Genomic DNA, 18,876 nt, shown 5'->3' with positions numbered 1-18,876 from the left:
TTACTTGCACCTGACTGATCCTTTCCTTTTGAACTGTCCAACCTTTCAGGGTACACTTGGCTTTAGTGTCTCAGTTTTTAAGAAGGAGATTTCAATGGTTCTTGCCAAAGAGTCTCTTCTCTGTGTAGCTCTAAGAGAGTACTTTGCCAATAGTGGTCTATCATCTTGCTCCCTCTGAGAGTCAGCACAGTTGGCTGAGATTTTGCTTCTATTGTTGTTTGATTTTTTTGGGACCAAGTTATTATTTCTGAGCTAAAAAAAAAAAAAGTACCATCCAAAACATCTTAGTCATTAAAAAAAAATAACCTCTTATATGAATTAAACCTAAGTACATCATCTTTTCCCTTTTACCTGTCCTTCAATTTCATTTTTCCTTATATATCCATCTGATCTGTTCTCTAAGACCTCAACTTTATCTCCAAAAGAGCTTTCTCCTTCACACGCAAATTATTCTTAATTTTGTTCTTTCATTGCGCTTGTTCTAAGATTAAAACATATTCTAGAAACACTCTAGACATTCTCTGATTTCCTGAACAAATCTGATTCCTAGAGACATAAGGTTCTAGGCACAGACTAACTGTCTTATTAATCTTTGATTTAAAAACAATTTAAATCATGGGCACCTGCGTTGCTCAGTTGATTAAGCATCTGACTCTTGGTTTTGGCTCAGGTCATGATCTCATGGCTCATGGGTTCGAGCCCTGTGTAGGGCTCTGCGCTGATGGTGCGGGGCTTGCTTGGGATTCTTTCTCCTCTCTGCACCTCACCCACTCACTCAGTCTCTTTCTCTCAAAGTAAATAAATAAACATAAACTCAATTTAGATCAACTGTGTCTTTAATTTAGGCATTTTCCATTATAATAAGGGCTTGCATTTCTCTGCTTGGTTTTTAATAAAAGCCTTGTACAGGTGTCTGCAAAGCTGGAGGCTTGGAAATCTAAAGCCATGGTCAGAGCCTATATAACTTACAAATCCAGTCAATTTTGGATCATATGGCAGGAGATTAGGCTTGAGACTCTGGACAGTCTATATTACTTCAAGATTAGTCTTTGGGCACTGCCTACACAGACTGGTACTAACAATTGAAAACTAGAACTTAAAACTCCAGTGCTCCATAGCACACATGCTGTGTAAAGAACCCACTGTAAAAGAAATGATAGAATTAGAAAAATCATCATTTTGCAGCCATTACAAAAAATAATAGGTAACAATTACCAATGAATACTAAACTGGTTAGATGAAAGACCGATGGGGAACTTTCTAAGAATCCACTGGCTGACAACACCTGAATGGACTGTCAATTCTCACATCCCTAAAACTGGTACATGGATATTACGTGCCTGGTGTGATACAACAGGGATAGTACTTCTTATAAATTATCCTTGACAAAAAATAATTTTGAACACAAATTTACTGGAACTTCTTACATCTACCAGTCTACAGGAGAATGGGTGATAGAGGAAAAAAAACTTTATCAATAATTTGAACACTTCATTTGTGATTTGCGTGTCTTATTAAAAAAAATTTTTTTTAAAGTAATCTCTGCATCCAACATGGGGCTCAAACTCATGACCTTGCGATCAAGAGTCACATGCTCCACCAACTGAGCCAACTAGGCACCCCACATGTCCTCCTTATTATAGATAACCTAGTCTAATGAAATGAGATCATTTATAATGATTACATAGTAAAATGTTATAGCCAAAATACAAAAAGTCCTCACTTTATTTTTTAAAAAGTACTTTTGAAAAATTTTATTTCACCAGGGTCTAATCCTTTGCTGATGTTCAAATTTAAACAATTTTTCTGAGTCTGTCTCATAAGCGAAAAACATGAAAAGTTGCTTCTGTGGCATTTTCTTCTAGTTTTTCAAGCCCTCATGTAGTAGCAACTGGTTCAAAATACTGGTTTGTTTCAAAGCATGCAGTTTAGATGTATCTTCGCTGATGATGGTGATATTTCCATTTTGTTCCTGAGCTGTCAGGTCACTTTCACTGTCAGACAGTGTACATAGTAGAATATCGTTTTCATAGGTTGGAAAATAATACCTGAAAACAACCAAAGACATGTTGAATAAATCCAGAAAAGTTTCTAGGCAAATGAACATACACGTTACTATAATTCTGCCAGGTTTCTTTGTCAACAGTTTCAACAGCATTTTGCAAAGGTGGTATGGGGAAATAACTTGTGAATTACTTTTACTTTGACCTCTACTGGATGACATCATTCTTGCTAGTATCCTTGCTAGCTGCCCATTTGGCCTGTGCTTCATATTCCACAGAAACTCACTACCTGAAAAGGCAGCTTACTCTAGAACCGAGCAGCTCTAGTTGCTAGGGAAATCTCCACAGATAAGGCTAAAAATGACAACCCTTTCATTTTTACTCTAAGTCCCAGTTCCTCCCTAGAGGTTAACAAAATTCAAATATGGCTACTCTTTTGTACATTAATCCTTCATATATCTGATGAAAACAATTTCCCTTGAGAGTGTGTGTGTGTGTGTGTGTGTGTGTCCTTCCCAACCTAATCATTACTGGTTCCTTCATTCTCTGAGAGGAACCTCCAGGTAGCTAGAACCCTATAACCTCTCAGAGGCTCCCTCAGCTGAGGTTGTCCAGACTGATATGAGGACCAGCCCAGAAGGCTGAACTGGCAAAGCATACCTGGCAGTCTGATACCACCTACAGAGGTATAGATCTGTGGGCCAACTGCTTAACATTTATAAAGTACTGAGATGCAAAGTATATACCCAAAGCCCTAATAGTTGGATGTTCTTCGACACAGTAATGTTATTTCTAGGAGCTTATCTAAATGAAAAATTAGATCAGTGTGCAAAAATGCAGGCGTATGGATAGTCATCGTGTTACTATTTATAAGAACAAAATGCAAGAAGTAATCTCACTATCTAACAAATTAGGTAGATCTAGTGAATGGGATATTTGGCAACCCTAAAAAATGATGCAATAGATGTATATTGGTATAGAAAAATGCTTACAACATTCTCTTAACATAATTTTAAAAATTGATACTTCTATATCTACATCTTTATCTATCTTCATACCACAAAATCTGAAATAGTTGGTTACATTTATAAAAGGGGGATTACTTTAAAAATCAGGTTTAAAATATATATTTTTTAATGTTTATTTATTTTTGAAAGAGAGAGACAGAGTGCGAGTGGGAGAAGGGCAGAGGGAAAGGGAGACACAGAATCTGAAACAGGCTCCAGACTGAGCTGTTAGCACAGAGCTTGATGCAGGGCTCGAACTCACAGACCACAAGATCGTGACCTGAGCTGAAGTCGGACTCTTAACTGACTGAGCCACCCAGGCGCCCCTTAAAAATAAGGTTTTTGAAAATTTTTACTTTTTACAGTAAACATACGTTTCTCTCTTATTTAACTGAATAAAGGAACAAATAAGGGCTATGGAGCAAAGAAGTACTGAAAACATAGGACATTAAGGATACTGAGCAAAGAATTACTCACTCTGGTTGATCCCATATCTTTCTCTCAGGAAGCAGTGATGTATGTTTAGTCTCTTCCATGTGAGTCCTTAACTCTGCTTTGGACTTGAATTTCACATGGCAACTATAACATCTACATTGGTGAATTTGCCTTCGAATGAAATTGACCAATTTTACTTGCTGATAGAAATTCAATCCTGAAAACGACAGTTTACAGAATCACTAGACAACTGGTCAGACCCATTTTTGCAAAAGAGCCACTTCCCTTTATTACCCAACCTGAAGAGGCAGTACAATTGTAAAGCGTAATAATAGATACCAAATAACAACAGCCAATACTTATATAGGGCTTATGTGCTAAGCACCGTTCTAATCATTTCCCATGTATTAATTAATTAATACATTTAATTCTTGAAAAACTCTACCACATAGGTAGTACTACCATGTCCACATCATGTGTTAGGAAACTGTCCACAGCTACACAGTTTGTAAGTGGTTGAGGCAGGATTTGACATACATACATATCTGTAAGGACAGCAAAGTAATGTGACACTTTCCAGAGTCTAGGAAAATAGTCAGTGAGCTGAGGTGTGGGAGGTAAACTTTCTAATCTTCGAGCCATTAGCACGTCAGTAATTTACATCTTTATGCCCCTAATCTTTCTATCACAGTGACACTGAGAATGATGCAATTGGGTACATCTGTCTATGGTAAATAATCTAGCTACACTGTCAAACAGTGCAGTAGGTGTTTTGTATACATTCTCCACTCCCTGTAACAGTCTGTTGACCTGAGGCCTTATGTCACACAGCCATTAAGGGCTGGGGCTGGAATCTGAGCTCTGACTTCAAAATCCATGGTCTTCCCATCAGCCCCTTCCACTTTATGAAAGATACTAACCATTAACTTGTGTTTTATTTGAAGCATATTCATATATGTAGGAAAGAAGGAAGACCATATGAAACCAAAAACCATATTTGAACGTTACAGTTCAAAATGGTTGTGAATCACTGCTTCAGGCAGTCCTGCTGAGACCATCTGTGGAGAGACACATTTTGGCTGTGCACTCCCCAATCACGACTACTGAACGCAGGCATCGTTTACAGAATAGTGTATAAAAATGCAGCATCATGGAAAACAACTTCTGAATCAAACTTACCAAGTTCTGACTTTATTTTGAGGAGATCAAAATCGTGTGCTTCCTAAAAAAAGGAATGAATATCTGTGAGTATATAAATTATTTAATCTTTCAGGCTGAAGTTATAAACAGACAGCTTATTCATAGGAGTTTGAACACTGCTGAAACTCAGTCTCAGTTCATCATCTTCTGCTTCTGAAGTAGTCGAAATGTAACTGTTTCCCTCCCCACATCCAACTACTTTTTAAAGCACAGTCCAAACAAGTCATGCCAATCAGCTGAAACATTTTAATTATTCACAGTTTGTATCTACAGTTTTCACAATTTACTATGTATGCATTCTGCAGTCTGACAAAAGTGTCCCCAGTCTCTAGTAAGACATGGCTCTACTTACCATACTGTGCGCCTGGACTCGAATTATGGATATAGGTCCTTTGCTACACAAGCAGATAGGTGATTTTGCAAATCTGCTTTTCATTTTATGCTGTCAAGTACACTGCTTAATGCAAATTTCTCTTCACTCACATCTTCCCACAAATTACATTTCTTTTGATTTTTACAATGCAGACTTATTTTATTCTGTTCCACTTCTGCAATCGTCCATCTGGGTAAATGTTTGAACTTAAAAGCTTACAGAGAATAAAGACCATCTAACTCCCTGTGAAGGCATTTAGTGTCACATCAGAGGCAGGATGATTAGGAACACCATTGACTCTTTATCTCCGAAAGTGACTGAGCAGAGGCCGTGGACACGGGTCAAGGGTGTGGCAAAGGGAATTCCTACACAGGGTGGGGGGCTGAGACTTCCTTCAGTTCAAAGATTTTAGGATATTACGAATTAATTTTAAATGCTAGAAACTATACACACAATACTATCAGCAACCTGTTTCAGAGAAAATTACTCTCTGCTTTCATAGGGTAAACGCTCGTGGCCTTTTGAATACCTTCTAAGTTCTTACTTTATGCAATTGAGAACAGTGCGTCTGAATGAGAGTGGGGAGAAGGTGGGTGAAACAGGATGCTCTGCGTCACGGTTGGCAGAGACGGCCGGGGGAGGGTAGGGAGAGCATATGAGAATCATCCGGCAATATTTTTCTATTATAATCACCCCTCTCCCCCCAAGCTGCGCTACCGTCCTGAATCATTAGATGTCCCCCTTCCCACCTCCACTGTGCAGCTTAGGATCAGAGGTGTTGGGAGTGTGTCGTCTCTCAGATACACTGGCATGAAAAAAAGGTTTAGAATTATTACCTTCAAGCTTAATTGTAACATAAAAATGGCATCCAGAAAAGAACACACAGGCTGGAAACGCCCTCACATTTCTTCCCTCCAAATTGTTGTAACTGAAGGAGCTGCACAGCCACACCATGCGCCCTCTCTGCCGGTGTCCCCCATTTCATCAAGGGCTTTGTGAAGGGCAACTTTCTCCCTTCTGCTCTCCTTACCAGAGGAAGCAGTGGAAAAAGACTTAGAACCTGTCTATATCTTGAGCACTGTTAATCATGGATACAGGTCCTGCATTCTAAATGAGAATTATCTACCAAGATCTGAGAGGAAGGACAGCACGAATGGTCTGCGAACTCCTATGCTGACCTTTCACATAGGTCCAGTGCCCTGTACTCAACTGTCCTGAGTTCTGGTTCTCCTTGACGGATCTGGCGGTCTCTCGTTTTGCTTATCGCATTTTTAGGAACAGGATGACAGAAATTAAACATAGAAGCTGATAAGACTGCTACTGCTATCAGCCACCCTGCCAGAAGAAAACAAAATTCAGACGAATACAAGCATCTTACCTCCATGTGGACACATAATTTCTCAATTGTTTCTGCTTGCTTTTCACAAAATAGGCAGACAGCAGAGTCAGGGCGCTCTTCCCAATCAGACCAGTCGCTGTGTTAAAAAAGAAAATAGTAAATACGGAGATTCCCCTCACACAGTCACTTGGTATTACTTTCTCCTCCCTAGGAAACCCTGCCAATCTCTTTCAACTCTGACATCGCTGTAAAGATTGTCACATCATATTATGACTTTTTGATACAGCTTTTGAAATTCAGAGCAGCACCATGAAATTAATATAAATAGCGAACAGGTGCTGCTCCATTTTCTTCTATCTGCTTCTCTTCTGAGCAGCTATTTCGCTGCAGAATCAGGATAATGTCTTTCTGACACAGCCAGGTTTAATTTGCAAGGGAGGCCTATCAGAGATGCGATGCTCTCTCTCATTAGCCACAACCACTAAGTACACATGCTGTGAAGTGTAAGGCTGGGAGTATGTCTCCGCATGACAAACGGTGTGTTTTAAAAAGCAAATCGTACATCCTTCATGTGAGAAATGCTGATCATTCAAATGGGACAAGTGTTAAATCTGGTGGTAGACAGAGAAGTTAAAAATCATACAGGACCCATATTACCTACCATTCCTGCCGACCCACCACCCCCTGCATTTATTTTTGGAGATACTGCCAACTTCTTCTCATTCCTGAGCCTGGAAAACTGAAATTCCAGGAGAGAAAAAAAGGCCAAACGGCTTTGAAGGAAAAGTGGATGAGTAACAGGGAATCCTTTTAGGTTGAAAAACACATGTCTCAAGGCTGTAACTCCGAGGAAAGGAGCTGTGAGTTTCCAGTGACTCGAGTTTTCAGTGACTCAATGGGATGAACATGGAACAAGGTTAACTTCACTTCCATTATATTCTCTAATCATATCACTTCAAGGTCTGGGCACCAACCAAGTGAGCAAAACACCAATAGAAGGTATTTTTCTCTGCACTATATTTTACCTGTGTGTCCAATTAACAGTTTTAAAGGCAAAAAACTATTTAGTTAGAGTAACAGTCGCTTTAATGATTTTTATGCTGAAGTTACTTTGAATTCAAGTTTTTGCACTAATACATGGAAGGATGGATGGCTTAAAAAGAAAGTCTTTTTTATTTCTATTCTCTCTTCAGAATGATCATTTTAAACCAACTGAAGAAATGTTTTCCTACTCTTAAAACAACCACAATTAATTAGCAGCAGTAACAAGTCTTACTCTTCCTGATGGTCTAGCAACTCCCGATCATCTTCCAACTGAACTTCCTCCCACGATTTTCCAAGTTCCTTTGTGGGAAGAACAGAAGGATTAGAGAGCTGGAAGAAGCGGGGTGAAGAGGAGAAAGGAGAGAGAAAATAGACACAGAACTTAAAAAAAAACAACAACCATAAAAAAACCCCCACAGAAACTCATACTCGGTGGTCTTAAATCAATACACATAGGATTTATTAAAACAGTTATTTCGGTGACAAGGAAGGATGTATCCTAAAACATTTTTAATGTTTTTCTTTTTGGAGAAGCAGCAGTATTTTTGCAATCAAATTCCTTTCTCTTAAATGTAAACCAGCATTTCTTAACCCTGGATGTACATTAGAATCTCTTGGGGATCTTTTTAGAAATCCAAAAATATCTCTGGATGGGGACCCTGAAACACTGTCCTAGCTGGACTGTTTCTCCTTGAGGTCCCCTACAGTCTATTTTTCAAACAGCAGCACAGTGATCTTTCTAAAGGACACTTCCCTGTTTGTATAAACCCTCCCATGGCTTCTTAACCACATGGAGGACAAAATTCAGAGGCCTTACCATGGCTTGTAAGATCTCCACGTTCTGCCCTGGCTCCTTCTCCATCCCTTAGGGCCCACCACTTTTTCTCTGGCTCAGTTTGCTCCAGACACATCAGTCTTCCTGCTTGAACACAGCAGGCTCACCTCTACCCAGGTCCTGTACGTGTTGTATTCTCTGTCTGAACACTGCTCTCTCACATAACTGCAGGGTTCAGTCATTCTGGCGTCTGCTTAAATGTTACCATCTCTTTTTCTGACTACTCTGTTAAAACTACACCCCTTCTCCAAGTTACTTTTTATTCCCCTATTATGTTTTTTATTTTCGTTAAAGCATTGATCACTACCTGAAATCAAGTTTGTGTTATCTATTTGTTTTCTTATTCGCTATCCGTTTTTTCCACCAGAATGCCCATGAGGACATGGACTTTGTTCACTGTTACATTTCCAGACCCAGGCATACAGTAAGTACTAGAAAGTATTTTTTAAATTAAATTATAACTGAAAAAATCTAACAATTCAATGCCAATTTAGATTCTATCTCAAAAGGTTTTTGTAAGGTGATTAAATAAATTAGTTAATGTGTGGGTATACCTCAGAAATATTGTAGGTTTGGTTCCAGACCATCAATATAAGGCAAGTCAAATGAACATTTGGTTTCCTAGTGCATATAAAAGTTATGTTTATATTATACTGTAGTATTTTATGTGTGCAAGCATTTTATCTAAAAAAATAATGTACATACCTTACTTAAGTACTCTGAGAACTACCAAAATGTGACCCCAAGACATGAAGTGAGCAAATGCTGTTGAAAAAATGGTGCTGATAGACTTGCTCAAAACAAAGTGGCCACAAATCTTCAATCTGTAAAAAATGCCTGTCTGCAAAGTGCAATAAAACAAAGAACGCCTGGATATAAATACATGGTACCAGGCAACAGTAAGTACTCAAGTATCTACTCAAATCTCTTTTATTTCTCACAGTTCATGGAGAAGCTCTACCCATTTAGGGCTGTGTCTGGCAAATTGAGTCATAGTTTCAGCAAAACTTTATGGAGCGTTGAGTAGAAATCATTTCTTTTGGCCCAACCATTTCTCTTTTCTATTCTTGAGTCATTCTCTTGTCTTTTCTTCTCTCTCCATCCAATTTTCCCACTATGCCATGCAAAAGCAGAGAGTACATTAAAGAGGGATGTAGGAACAATAATGGACACCTTTTCAAGCAGCTAAACTATGGTTACAGTCAAGATTGACCTGACCTGCCACAAATACAGACATCCTTGATAGATATTCCTCCTTTGGAAAAAAATAACCAAAATTTACTCTCAATTATGAATATTTTTTTTCTCTAAAAAGGTATTCATTTAACCAAAAACAAAGAACTATAAGGTCCATTATGGTTTAGGGAAAAAGAAAATCTATCATTCATCAACTTAATGAGAGGTTTTGAAGCTGTCATTATCTATCAGCTAAATGATGCATAAACTCAGACACGCAGAGATTTACCATAATGTCATTAGAGATATTTAATTTGGAGTCTATAATGTATTTCCCAGAGTTGTCACGAAATGTCTGAACCTCATTATGGACACCAAGAATGGCCTCAAAACTGCCAATGGGATCTTTGTTAGTTGAAATTTTTGGTGATGAATTAAATCTTTCATGGATTACTTGGTCTCTCCGGACTTGTACTTTAAGGTCATTGCTGCAAGATATTAATTCAAGGAAGGGCCATCTATTACCATTTTCAGTGATATGGGCAAATGTTGTTGATCAATAAATGTTTTGGCCAAAGAGACATAAAATATCTTTCAGTATCAAACTTCCAAACTCAAAGCATTATTGTGCAATTTTCTCAGTATTTGGTAGAACACGTAGGAATTTTTCTAGGCAATACAGCACTAACTGTTTACCATTTGAGAGGAAAATGGAACTCCGTGATCATTAGTGTAGTAGGTGACAAGTGATTTGCAGGTGACATTGGCCCAGACTTTCCTAGAATGCTCTGCCATGTACAGTCGAATATATATAGTTTATTACAGGAATAAGACCCAAAAAGAAGAAAAAAAAAACAAAACAGAGCACAGAACTCCCTAATTAAGATTCTGTGCCTGCTAATGAATCATGTTAGGAAAGCAAAGAATTAAAAAAAAACAAAGTTTGGAAGGCATGTCAGTAAAGATGTTCAGAACACCCCCTCAACCTCCTGCATCAGATGGTTTATGATCAATGAGAGGGTGGACAAGAAAAACAAAAAAAAAAAAATCCTCTTCACCCAGCACCCCCACCACTCCACACACAAACTTCTATGTACTTACACAAAAAACCCATCATAAACAGAGAAAGAGGTGTCTTAAATGTTAATAATTTCAGTAGAGAGAACTATACCAAAACTATGAAAACAGGTTAAGAGCACAATTCTGTTACAAATGGCTCTGTATATTTTAAGAATAAAAAAATAGAAATCAAAAAACGATAAAGCCACAGCAAAAACAGTTTCCTTTAGGAAAATTCAGGGCTTGAAACAGGAGTACCTTAGGAATAGGCAGCTGAAGGCTCAATGATGATGTACACAGTTCATTTCCCTCTGAGGCAGGGGAATCTGAATGTGAAACTGCCTGTGAAATTGTCCCCTTGGCCATCCCCCCTAGCCATTGAGCCCTTTTGTTTGTGAGAAAACAAAGAAAGAACCCGTAAGTAGGTAATCCAGAATATGCATAGGGACTTTTTATGTATTTGCAAGTCTGTTATTATTCAAAAACTGATATGAATTATTAAACATGGAAATCATCTCACCTAAGGAAGAAAAATGTATCTGTCAATTCGCTGAGCTCAGAGGAGAGCCAAAACCAGCCTCTGTCCTTAGCTCTCTCACCTTTGATGACTATCAGAGGGCATCTTGCCAGGAATATCTGGATGCTGCCAGCACTGCTGGCCTGGAGATTCTGTTTGGAGCGGAGGTGAGCAACTCTGTGGGCCCATGACTCAATTACTGCATTAATGTGCTACAGGAGAGGTCCAAGCATTAACTTCATACACCCCATTCCGAGGTGCTGAAATTACGTGCTTACACGCCTGTCTCTCATACCAACCTTTAACTCTCTGGGAGTAGGGACTTAAATTAACCACCTTGTCCGTAATATTTTTCTTCCTCTTCCACCAGTGTCTGGTACCTGGAAGGCACTCAAATGTTTGTAGAATGTATAATGCCAGTTAAAGTGACTCTTACAGGGAAGAGGATGTGAGAAATGGGTATGCAGACCCTGACGACTAATAACAATAGTTCTTCTCTTTTTAGCCCACTTTCCTCAGTCATGTAAGCCTCTTCCCTCAGAGGAATACACAGTGAATGTCTCTCAGTATTGTTTTTCCCATCTTTGAAAACAAAGCAACGTCATTATTCATTGCTTAAACTCTTAGAAGAATTCATTCTTCATATTAAATATTTTTATGAAATATTAAATATTTTCAGTAATGGGGTCTAAAAGAAAACTAAAAGGATGCTGAGAAATCTCTGGGCCTCATTTTTCTCTAACTACACATTATTAATATTGGGAACAGTTGTTTATATACTCGTTCTATTTGTTATGATGCCTTTTATTTACTACAATACTCAGGATATTATTAAGGTTGATACTTCTGGTAAGCAATTCTCTATGTTAGGACACTTCTATATCTTTAGAGACTTTATTAGCTTCTTCAGTCATTTTTTTTTTATTAAAAAAAAATTATTTATTTGCTTTTTTGAGAGAGAGAGAGAGTGTGAGTGTGGGAGGGGCAGAGAGAGAGGAAGACACAGAATCCGAAGCAGGCTCCAGGCTCTGAGCTGTCAGTACACAGCCTGATGCGGGGCTTGAACTCACAAATGGTGAGATCGTGGCCTGAGCTGAAGTCGGATGCTTAACCTACTGAGCCACCCAGGCGCCCCTTCTTCGATCCTTTTCTGAGTTAAGTTTACATCATTCCAAAATGCTACAGCTAATCATAACATATTTTAGGTTTTGTGTAAAAAAATTTTTTTTAATATATGTTTATTTTTGAGAGAGACAGAGAGCAAGCAGGGCAGGGGCAGAGAGAAAGGGAGACATAGAAACTGAAGCAGGCTCCAGGCTCTGAGCTGTCAGCAGAGGCCTTGAACTCACAAACCATGAGATCATGACCTGAACCCAAGTCAGAGGCTTCAGACTGAGCCACCAGGCGCCCCTAGGTTTTATTTTTTTAAATCATTCTTATTATTGTGGGCTATTTACCTCAGTGGGAAAGCATATAGGGCTAAGAAGGCTAAGGTTGTGGGTCAGAGCCCTTGAGGAGCCTGTTGAAGTCAGCTTTTCTTTGACCTTGAATCACTTTCTAGTTTGGCACAAAAGAGAACAGGCAAGAAGGTGATCATTATGAGTTCATCACCATTACTTGACCAAAAACTCAACCAACAAAGTAAGAGGTAGGTACTAGTATTATTTCAACTGTAAACATTGAGGAAAAATTATAAAATGGATATACAGAGAGGTTAAGTATTCTGTTCTAACTATGTGACCTTGGAAAAAGACCTGTGCCTAATCTCCTAATCTATAAAATGGTGATAAAGATAAAACCTGTGACACAGGGATATGCTTAAGAGTAAATGGCTTAATATAAATACTCAAGATGGTGCCTGGCACATATCGAGTACTCAAATGTTGCTAGTTAAAAGAAAAAAAATTACTGCTATTTATCACCATTTTTCTAAAGTGATTTAATTTTCATTTTATATATTATTAAAGTCTTTATATTCTCTTGAAACACTTCTCTTAGGCTATGATTCATGCCACATGACATCTGGGCAGTCAGTGGGCAGTAAAATCTAGCATGCTCATCTAGAGACAGCTGGTCCTTGTAGATAATTTCAGTTTTGACAGACACACTACTTGATGCCCAGAGAATAAAGTATCATACTTTTCTAAAAGTGCCAGCAGAATTTGAGTGAGCAGTCCTTTTGAAGTCTCCTCTAAAAGGTAAATACCTCCAGCTATATAATGTTCCGCTAGTCCCAAGGTCTTGAATATCATGTTAAAAGATCCCCGGAAGGAAGTACTGTTAAATTGCTTCCACAGCTTTCTGCAATAGGTGGTATTTCTTAGGGCTAACACTGAGGTCTACTCCCCATTGGACTGGGCTGGCCCTGAAGCAGCGTTTGTTCTAGGAATGAATGACTGATTTCTAGAGAAGATTGAAGGACTCAGAGGGTGCCTTTGCCTTTAGCTAGTTGTAAAACATTTGTAGCAGATCATGGCAACCTCTCGGAGTCAATCTTCAAACACATGTCAAACTTGCTTCTCACGGGGAATTTTACTTTAACGCTATAAGGTTTAGTTAGAACAGACAAAAATTCCACCCTCCAGCAGAGAGTTCCACCATATTTCAGGATATGCTTGTTTCTGCCCAACAGATAAAATGGTTGATTATAATCAGTTATGCCTTCTGTGGCTACTGAGCTTGATTCTAATTTCCTATTGCAAGGAAAAAAATAATTTCCATTTGCCTAAGAAACATGTCGGAAAGAGAACTCTCTAGCTTTCTTCTAATTCCAGCAAAGAGTTCCTTAACTCCTTTCTTTAAAGGAGTGGATCCTCTCCTTTGTAATGTACAGCCCCCCCCACCCCCCAATTCAGCAGACTAGGGCAGGGCGCTAGCACTCCCAGTCACTGTGTCATTCAGAATCCCCTCTCACATTTCCAAATACCCCCCCAGTGACGCGTGCTGCACCAGCTGAGTATGTTCTCTTAACCAAAAAGGTCAGCAAGTGGTTTTGAGGTTTCTAAGGAAGGAAAGCTTTTAATATATTTAAAATCCTCGACATGATAACTCCATTATTACGTTCTATTAGCCAAACAAATAAAAGTCCTCTTGCCTAGTGAAATGATTTGGTTTCTCTAAAATTTCCATCAAAGATATGCTGGCCAAGGAGGATGATACTTTTTTTTCTTTATGGGGAAGGGAAGATTTTTTTAAAGGGGAAAGAGGAAAGAGTAAAAGATTGTTTTTTCTTAAAGGGTTATCTAGCATAGCACACCTAGCACATCCAGCTGTCAAGAGATGTTTTTTGTAGAGAATATAGTCTCTGGACTCAAGGTAATAGATAATATCACAAATGGGAGAGAATACGTGGATATCCAAGTACCTTATATCTATTATTACTTTTTTTTGTTCAAGATCACTATGAATCCTACAGGCATGACATTTTTACTGTGTAAAATTCTGGCAAATCAAAGACAAACCAAATCAAGTTGCGATTTATAAACTAACCATTTTAAAGCTAATCACTGCTTGAAAGTGTCCAAATAGCATTTTGACCTTTCTACTAATTGCTTGTTTAAATATTAGACAGCCCTTGGAAAGATATTTGTTCATGGAAATGCAAATTTTAAATTATGAAGAGAAAGGCTTACCAAATAATTGATGACATAAAATCGGTCATATTCTCTGTTCTTAGGATTGATCCTCCGATGCTGTTTTTTCCTCATATGATCTTTAAGCGTATTTTTGTCCCTGAAGGTCTTCTCACAGTATAAGCACTGCAAGCTAAAAGAAATGCACAAACATTGACAGATTACACAAGTCTCTTGGATAGTTGCTGCAATAGCCCTTTATGATTAAGTCTTATGATTACTCATTTTAGGTCACAAAGAATCTTCAACTGGGATATGACATCCTTGTTGGAACCCTCTCACTTTATTTCTTTGACTTTGTGGGATGCATGCGTGGTTTATTTTGTAGTTGGCTAAGTTAGCCAACTTGGCTATGCAGTTCAAACCGTGACAAAGATAGCTAAGATCCAAAAATTATTTTAGTGTTTTCTAATCAAATGATCTCTTCTAAAAATGAAAACATAGGCATGTTCTTCAAATAATTATGCTGATTGATAACTAGCATTGGTTGCCTCCATTGAGTACAACAAATTAGCCCATGCGGAGATTTGCAAGGGTTAATTCCTACTTCCAGTACATATTTAACTATGGGACTTGGTCAAGTTACTTGCCCTCTCTGTTGTCATTCATTTTCTACTGAAAATGAACAGATTGCTAATAAAATATCTTCCTCATCCTACGTCTGACAGTTCATATGGCCTGTAACTTCTCCCTAGCAGTCTAGTTAGGGTTCTATTTCTTGGAGTCACACAGGTTATGTCTAATCTTCCTTGCACATGAAAACTCTCAAATGACTGAAATCAGTTCAAATTTTGAATTCTTGTGTCATCACTACTAAACACTCTTTTAACCATTTTTTGTGTCACAGAAATAACTATAGTTTATGGGATAAATTAACTAGGGATATTCATTATGCTAATCTTGCTAGAAAATACATCTAGTATTATTTTATAAATGAAGGATCATTTAATATGAGTGAAAAGACTTGTTGTAGTGGAGTGCTGGTACCAGAATTTGAATTCAGAACTTTTAATAACAGATCTGTGTCAATTAATACATTTTTCTTAATGTTATTGCTTCAAATATTGTGGGCTGAGATTTTATTTGAAAACAAAACCCAAAAACCAAAAAAACCTAGGTTGTGAGAGAAAAATATTGGGCCCTGTTCTAGAAAGAAAAGTAGATAGATTTTTGAAAGCCATTTTAGTGACCCAGAGAATTTCTTCCTTACTTTAACAAGCTAAGCTCTAGATACCCATGGTCACCAGAATATGACCTTAGGAAAAGTGGAGTGTTATGATATATAAATGTGAATACATACTAAAAGGTAAAAGAATGGATATAGTATGTTATGTCTGATATAAAGCTGAATAACATACAATTTGACAATATATTTACTAAATATGTGAAAACTTATACTGTAAAGCAAAAGAATTACGAATACAAAATTAAAAAATGGGGAGATACTAATGAGGAGATACATATAAAGATTCAAAGAAATTTATAATGTTTTATTTCTTTGGTTGGATGGAGAGAATACTCTTCTACCCTATATACTTTTTTATGGTATGTACATTGTTTGGTATATATGATACTTTTATTTAAAAAATGGTAAAAGGTAATATGATCTAGACAAAATAAACAACACTGTGATGCAAAACGTGAACTTTTCCAACATGAGAAATGAGAAAATTTCATTTTGTTAATTACTTCTTTTAGATTAATTTTTAAAAATTCCCAACAGACATTTAAAAAAATTCCCAACAGAATTGAAAATTAAAATAACTGCAGGATATGTTTCATGGAAAAAAAAAAATACTTACTTGTCAAGCTTTTTCTGTAATGTGCACAGAAATTCATTGCAGTTTACAATGTTGTCTGGCAAGCCAATGTTGAAAGCATGTTCTCTGGCCATGTGGTTCAAAAGAACAGATCTAGGAAGAAATATGAGCAATTTATACTATTTATAAACCATCTAGTAAAAAATCAGATCAGGAATAGCATTTTCAAAATGATAACACTAATCAGAAGTACATACAAAGGTTAAACACTACAACACACTTTTGGGCTATGAAACAGTGATATGTTATAAAGTATTTAAGTACACATATAATCACATGAATTCTTTGTAAAGTGAGTCCAAATTTGTTCCATTATTTGCCAGTGGACAGGAATATACTCTATGTATGAATTAGTTTTCTCTCCTTTAAGTGAAAAAAAAAAAAAAAAACGTGCTTTGCTGACTTTTCCAACTTATCATGGGAGGAGGAAGACACAACTGCCAAAGGGAAATATGTCCTGCTATGCATGTCCTGGAATCAGAGACATTTAACTCACTATTGGACAGAGATCTGGAACCCACCATTCACACATCAATTATATGCAAGGGTTTTGACACACTGAATACACAGTCACCAGGCTGTTGAATAGTTTATGTGGAAAAGGAAAATTTTATGTAAATTTATCTAAGTTTTAGATAGCAAAAATGCTTATGTGTAAAAATATGTTATTCTATTGGGCCATTATCACAACTTTATTTTTATGTATGTTTGTATGTGATCTCTACATCCAACATGGGGCTTGAACTCACGACACTGAGATCAAGAGTCACATACTCTTCCAACTGAGCCAGCCAAGCACTCCCTTTATCACAACTTTAGTTCATAAAATAAAGGTGACAGTTTTGGGGAACTCATTAATACACAAACCATTGATAGACTATGCATACTGATACATTATACAGTTTATTTTATCTACTTTATTTAGACACTTAGCTGACCCAAAATAATTGTTTCTAGGATTATTATTTTTTTTCCTTTAGAAAATGAAATAAAGCATCCATCCCTATGAAAATGTTGTTTTTTTTTTTTTTAACTATGTAGGGTCACATTTATTAATCTCATTGTTAATATGCTCTGTTTGTCTAAGTGCTTAACTATTGATAACTTTGAATAAAACTAGTATTTGGTGGAGTATTTCACAGTACCTTTTGGCACAGATTTTTCTCTATGCCAACTGACCTATATAAGAATCAAATCTTCATTAGTGATGTTCTAACATCAGTGTTTCAATCAAAACATTTTCTGAATTCTAGCAAGTACTTTATCTGTGTACCTATCCTCTCCTTTTCAGTGTTTTCCAGACAATAATGCTCAATAGAATAACATATTTTTACACATAAGCATTTTTGCTATGTAAAACTTAGATAAATTTACATAAAATTTTCCTTTTCCACATAACTTTGTGAGTTTGAGCCCCACATCGGGCTCTGTGTTGACAGCTCAGTGCCTGGGGCCTGCTTGGGATTCTGTGTCTCCCTTTTTCTGCTCTTCCTGTTCACATACAACACTCTCTCTCTCTCAAAAATAAACATAAAAAAAAATTTTTTTAATGTTAAAAAAATGATGTACATTTGTAGGGGCACCTGGGTGGCTCAGTCATTTGAGTGATGGACTCGTGATTTCAGCTGAGGTCATGATCTCACGTTTTCATGAGTTCAAGCCCGCAGAGCCCACGTCAAGCCCGTGTTGTGCTCTGGCACCAGCAGCACAGAGTGTGCTTGGGACTCTCTCTCTCTCCCTCTCAAAATAAACATTTAAACATTAAAAAAGTTTAGAAAATGATGTACTTCTGTAAATATTAACTGTTGTATAATGAGAAATGTGTCTGGCCTTTGTCCTTGATTCCTGGCATAGAGCTTCTAAAACCCCAGGAACTTACTATTATCTTTGTTATGCTAAGGAGGCAACTCACCATAGGTCCCTAGCTAGCTTCAGAATGGGGGCTGGTCAACAGAAAGACTAACAATGTGATTAAAAGATTGAGATTCTGAGCCAGTCAGACCTCTAGAGACAGAAGGGGTCTGGAGACTGGAGATGGGAGCAATGTAGAGATTAAATTCAATGACTGAATCAATCAAGCTTATAAAATGAAGCCTCATTAAAAACTCTGGGCACCAAAGCTCAGTGAAGATTCCTGGTTGGTGAATACCTTGATGAGCTGGGTGGGTGATGTGTCTTGATTCCTTGAGGAAAGGGCATAGAAATTCTGAGTTCAGGACCCTACCAGATTTTGCCCTATACATTTCTTCATTTGGCTGTTCCTGATCTCTTCACTTGGCTGTTCCTTTATAACAAAACTGCAATCCTAAGTATACCACTTTCTGAGGTTTGTGAGTCATTCTGGTAAATTACTGAACTATGCAAATTACTGGCGAGAATCTGAATTTTTAGCCAGTTGGTCAACTGAACTTGTGACTGGTGTCTAAAGTAGAGGCA

At 37.5% G+C, this 18,876-nt stretch overlaps 1 protein-coding gene across 4 annotated transcripts in view; it reads right to left on the bottom strand.

The window, feature by feature from the left end:
* Window positions 1-1,739: 1,739 nt before the first annotated feature.
* Window positions 1,740-18,876, bottom strand: part of ZNF277 (zinc finger protein 277) — a 111,526-nt gene continuing 94,389 nt past the window's right edge. For all 4 annotated transcript variants that reach the window (XM_006929317.5, XM_006929318.4, XM_045052628.1 and 1 more), the window contains 7 exons: window positions 16,423-16,533; window positions 14,621-14,753; window positions 7,634-7,701; window positions 6,397-6,493; window positions 4,625-4,667; window positions 3,488-3,662; window positions 1,740-2,048 (listed from right to left, as the gene is read on the bottom strand). In XM_006929317.5, the coding sequence (XP_006929379.1) occupies window positions 1,862-2,048; window positions 3,488-3,662; window positions 4,625-4,667; window positions 6,397-6,493; window positions 7,634-7,701; window positions 14,621-14,753; window positions 16,423-16,533 (814 nt within the window). In that variant the 3' untranslated portion in view covers window positions 1,740-1,861. The remainder of the gene's footprint in view (window positions 2,049-3,487; window positions 3,663-4,624; window positions 4,668-6,396; window positions 6,494-7,633; window positions 7,702-14,620; window positions 14,754-16,422; window positions 16,534-18,876) is intronic.

Source organism: Felis catus, chromosome A2, assembly GCF_018350175.1.
Source record: "Felis catus isolate Fca126 chromosome A2, F.catus_Fca126_mat1.0, whole genome shotgun sequence".
In the NCBI taxonomy this organism is placed as follows: domain Eukaryota; kingdom Metazoa; phylum Chordata; class Mammalia; order Carnivora; family Felidae; genus Felis; species Felis catus.
This window is presented reverse-complemented; position numbering and strand designations above follow the sequence as displayed.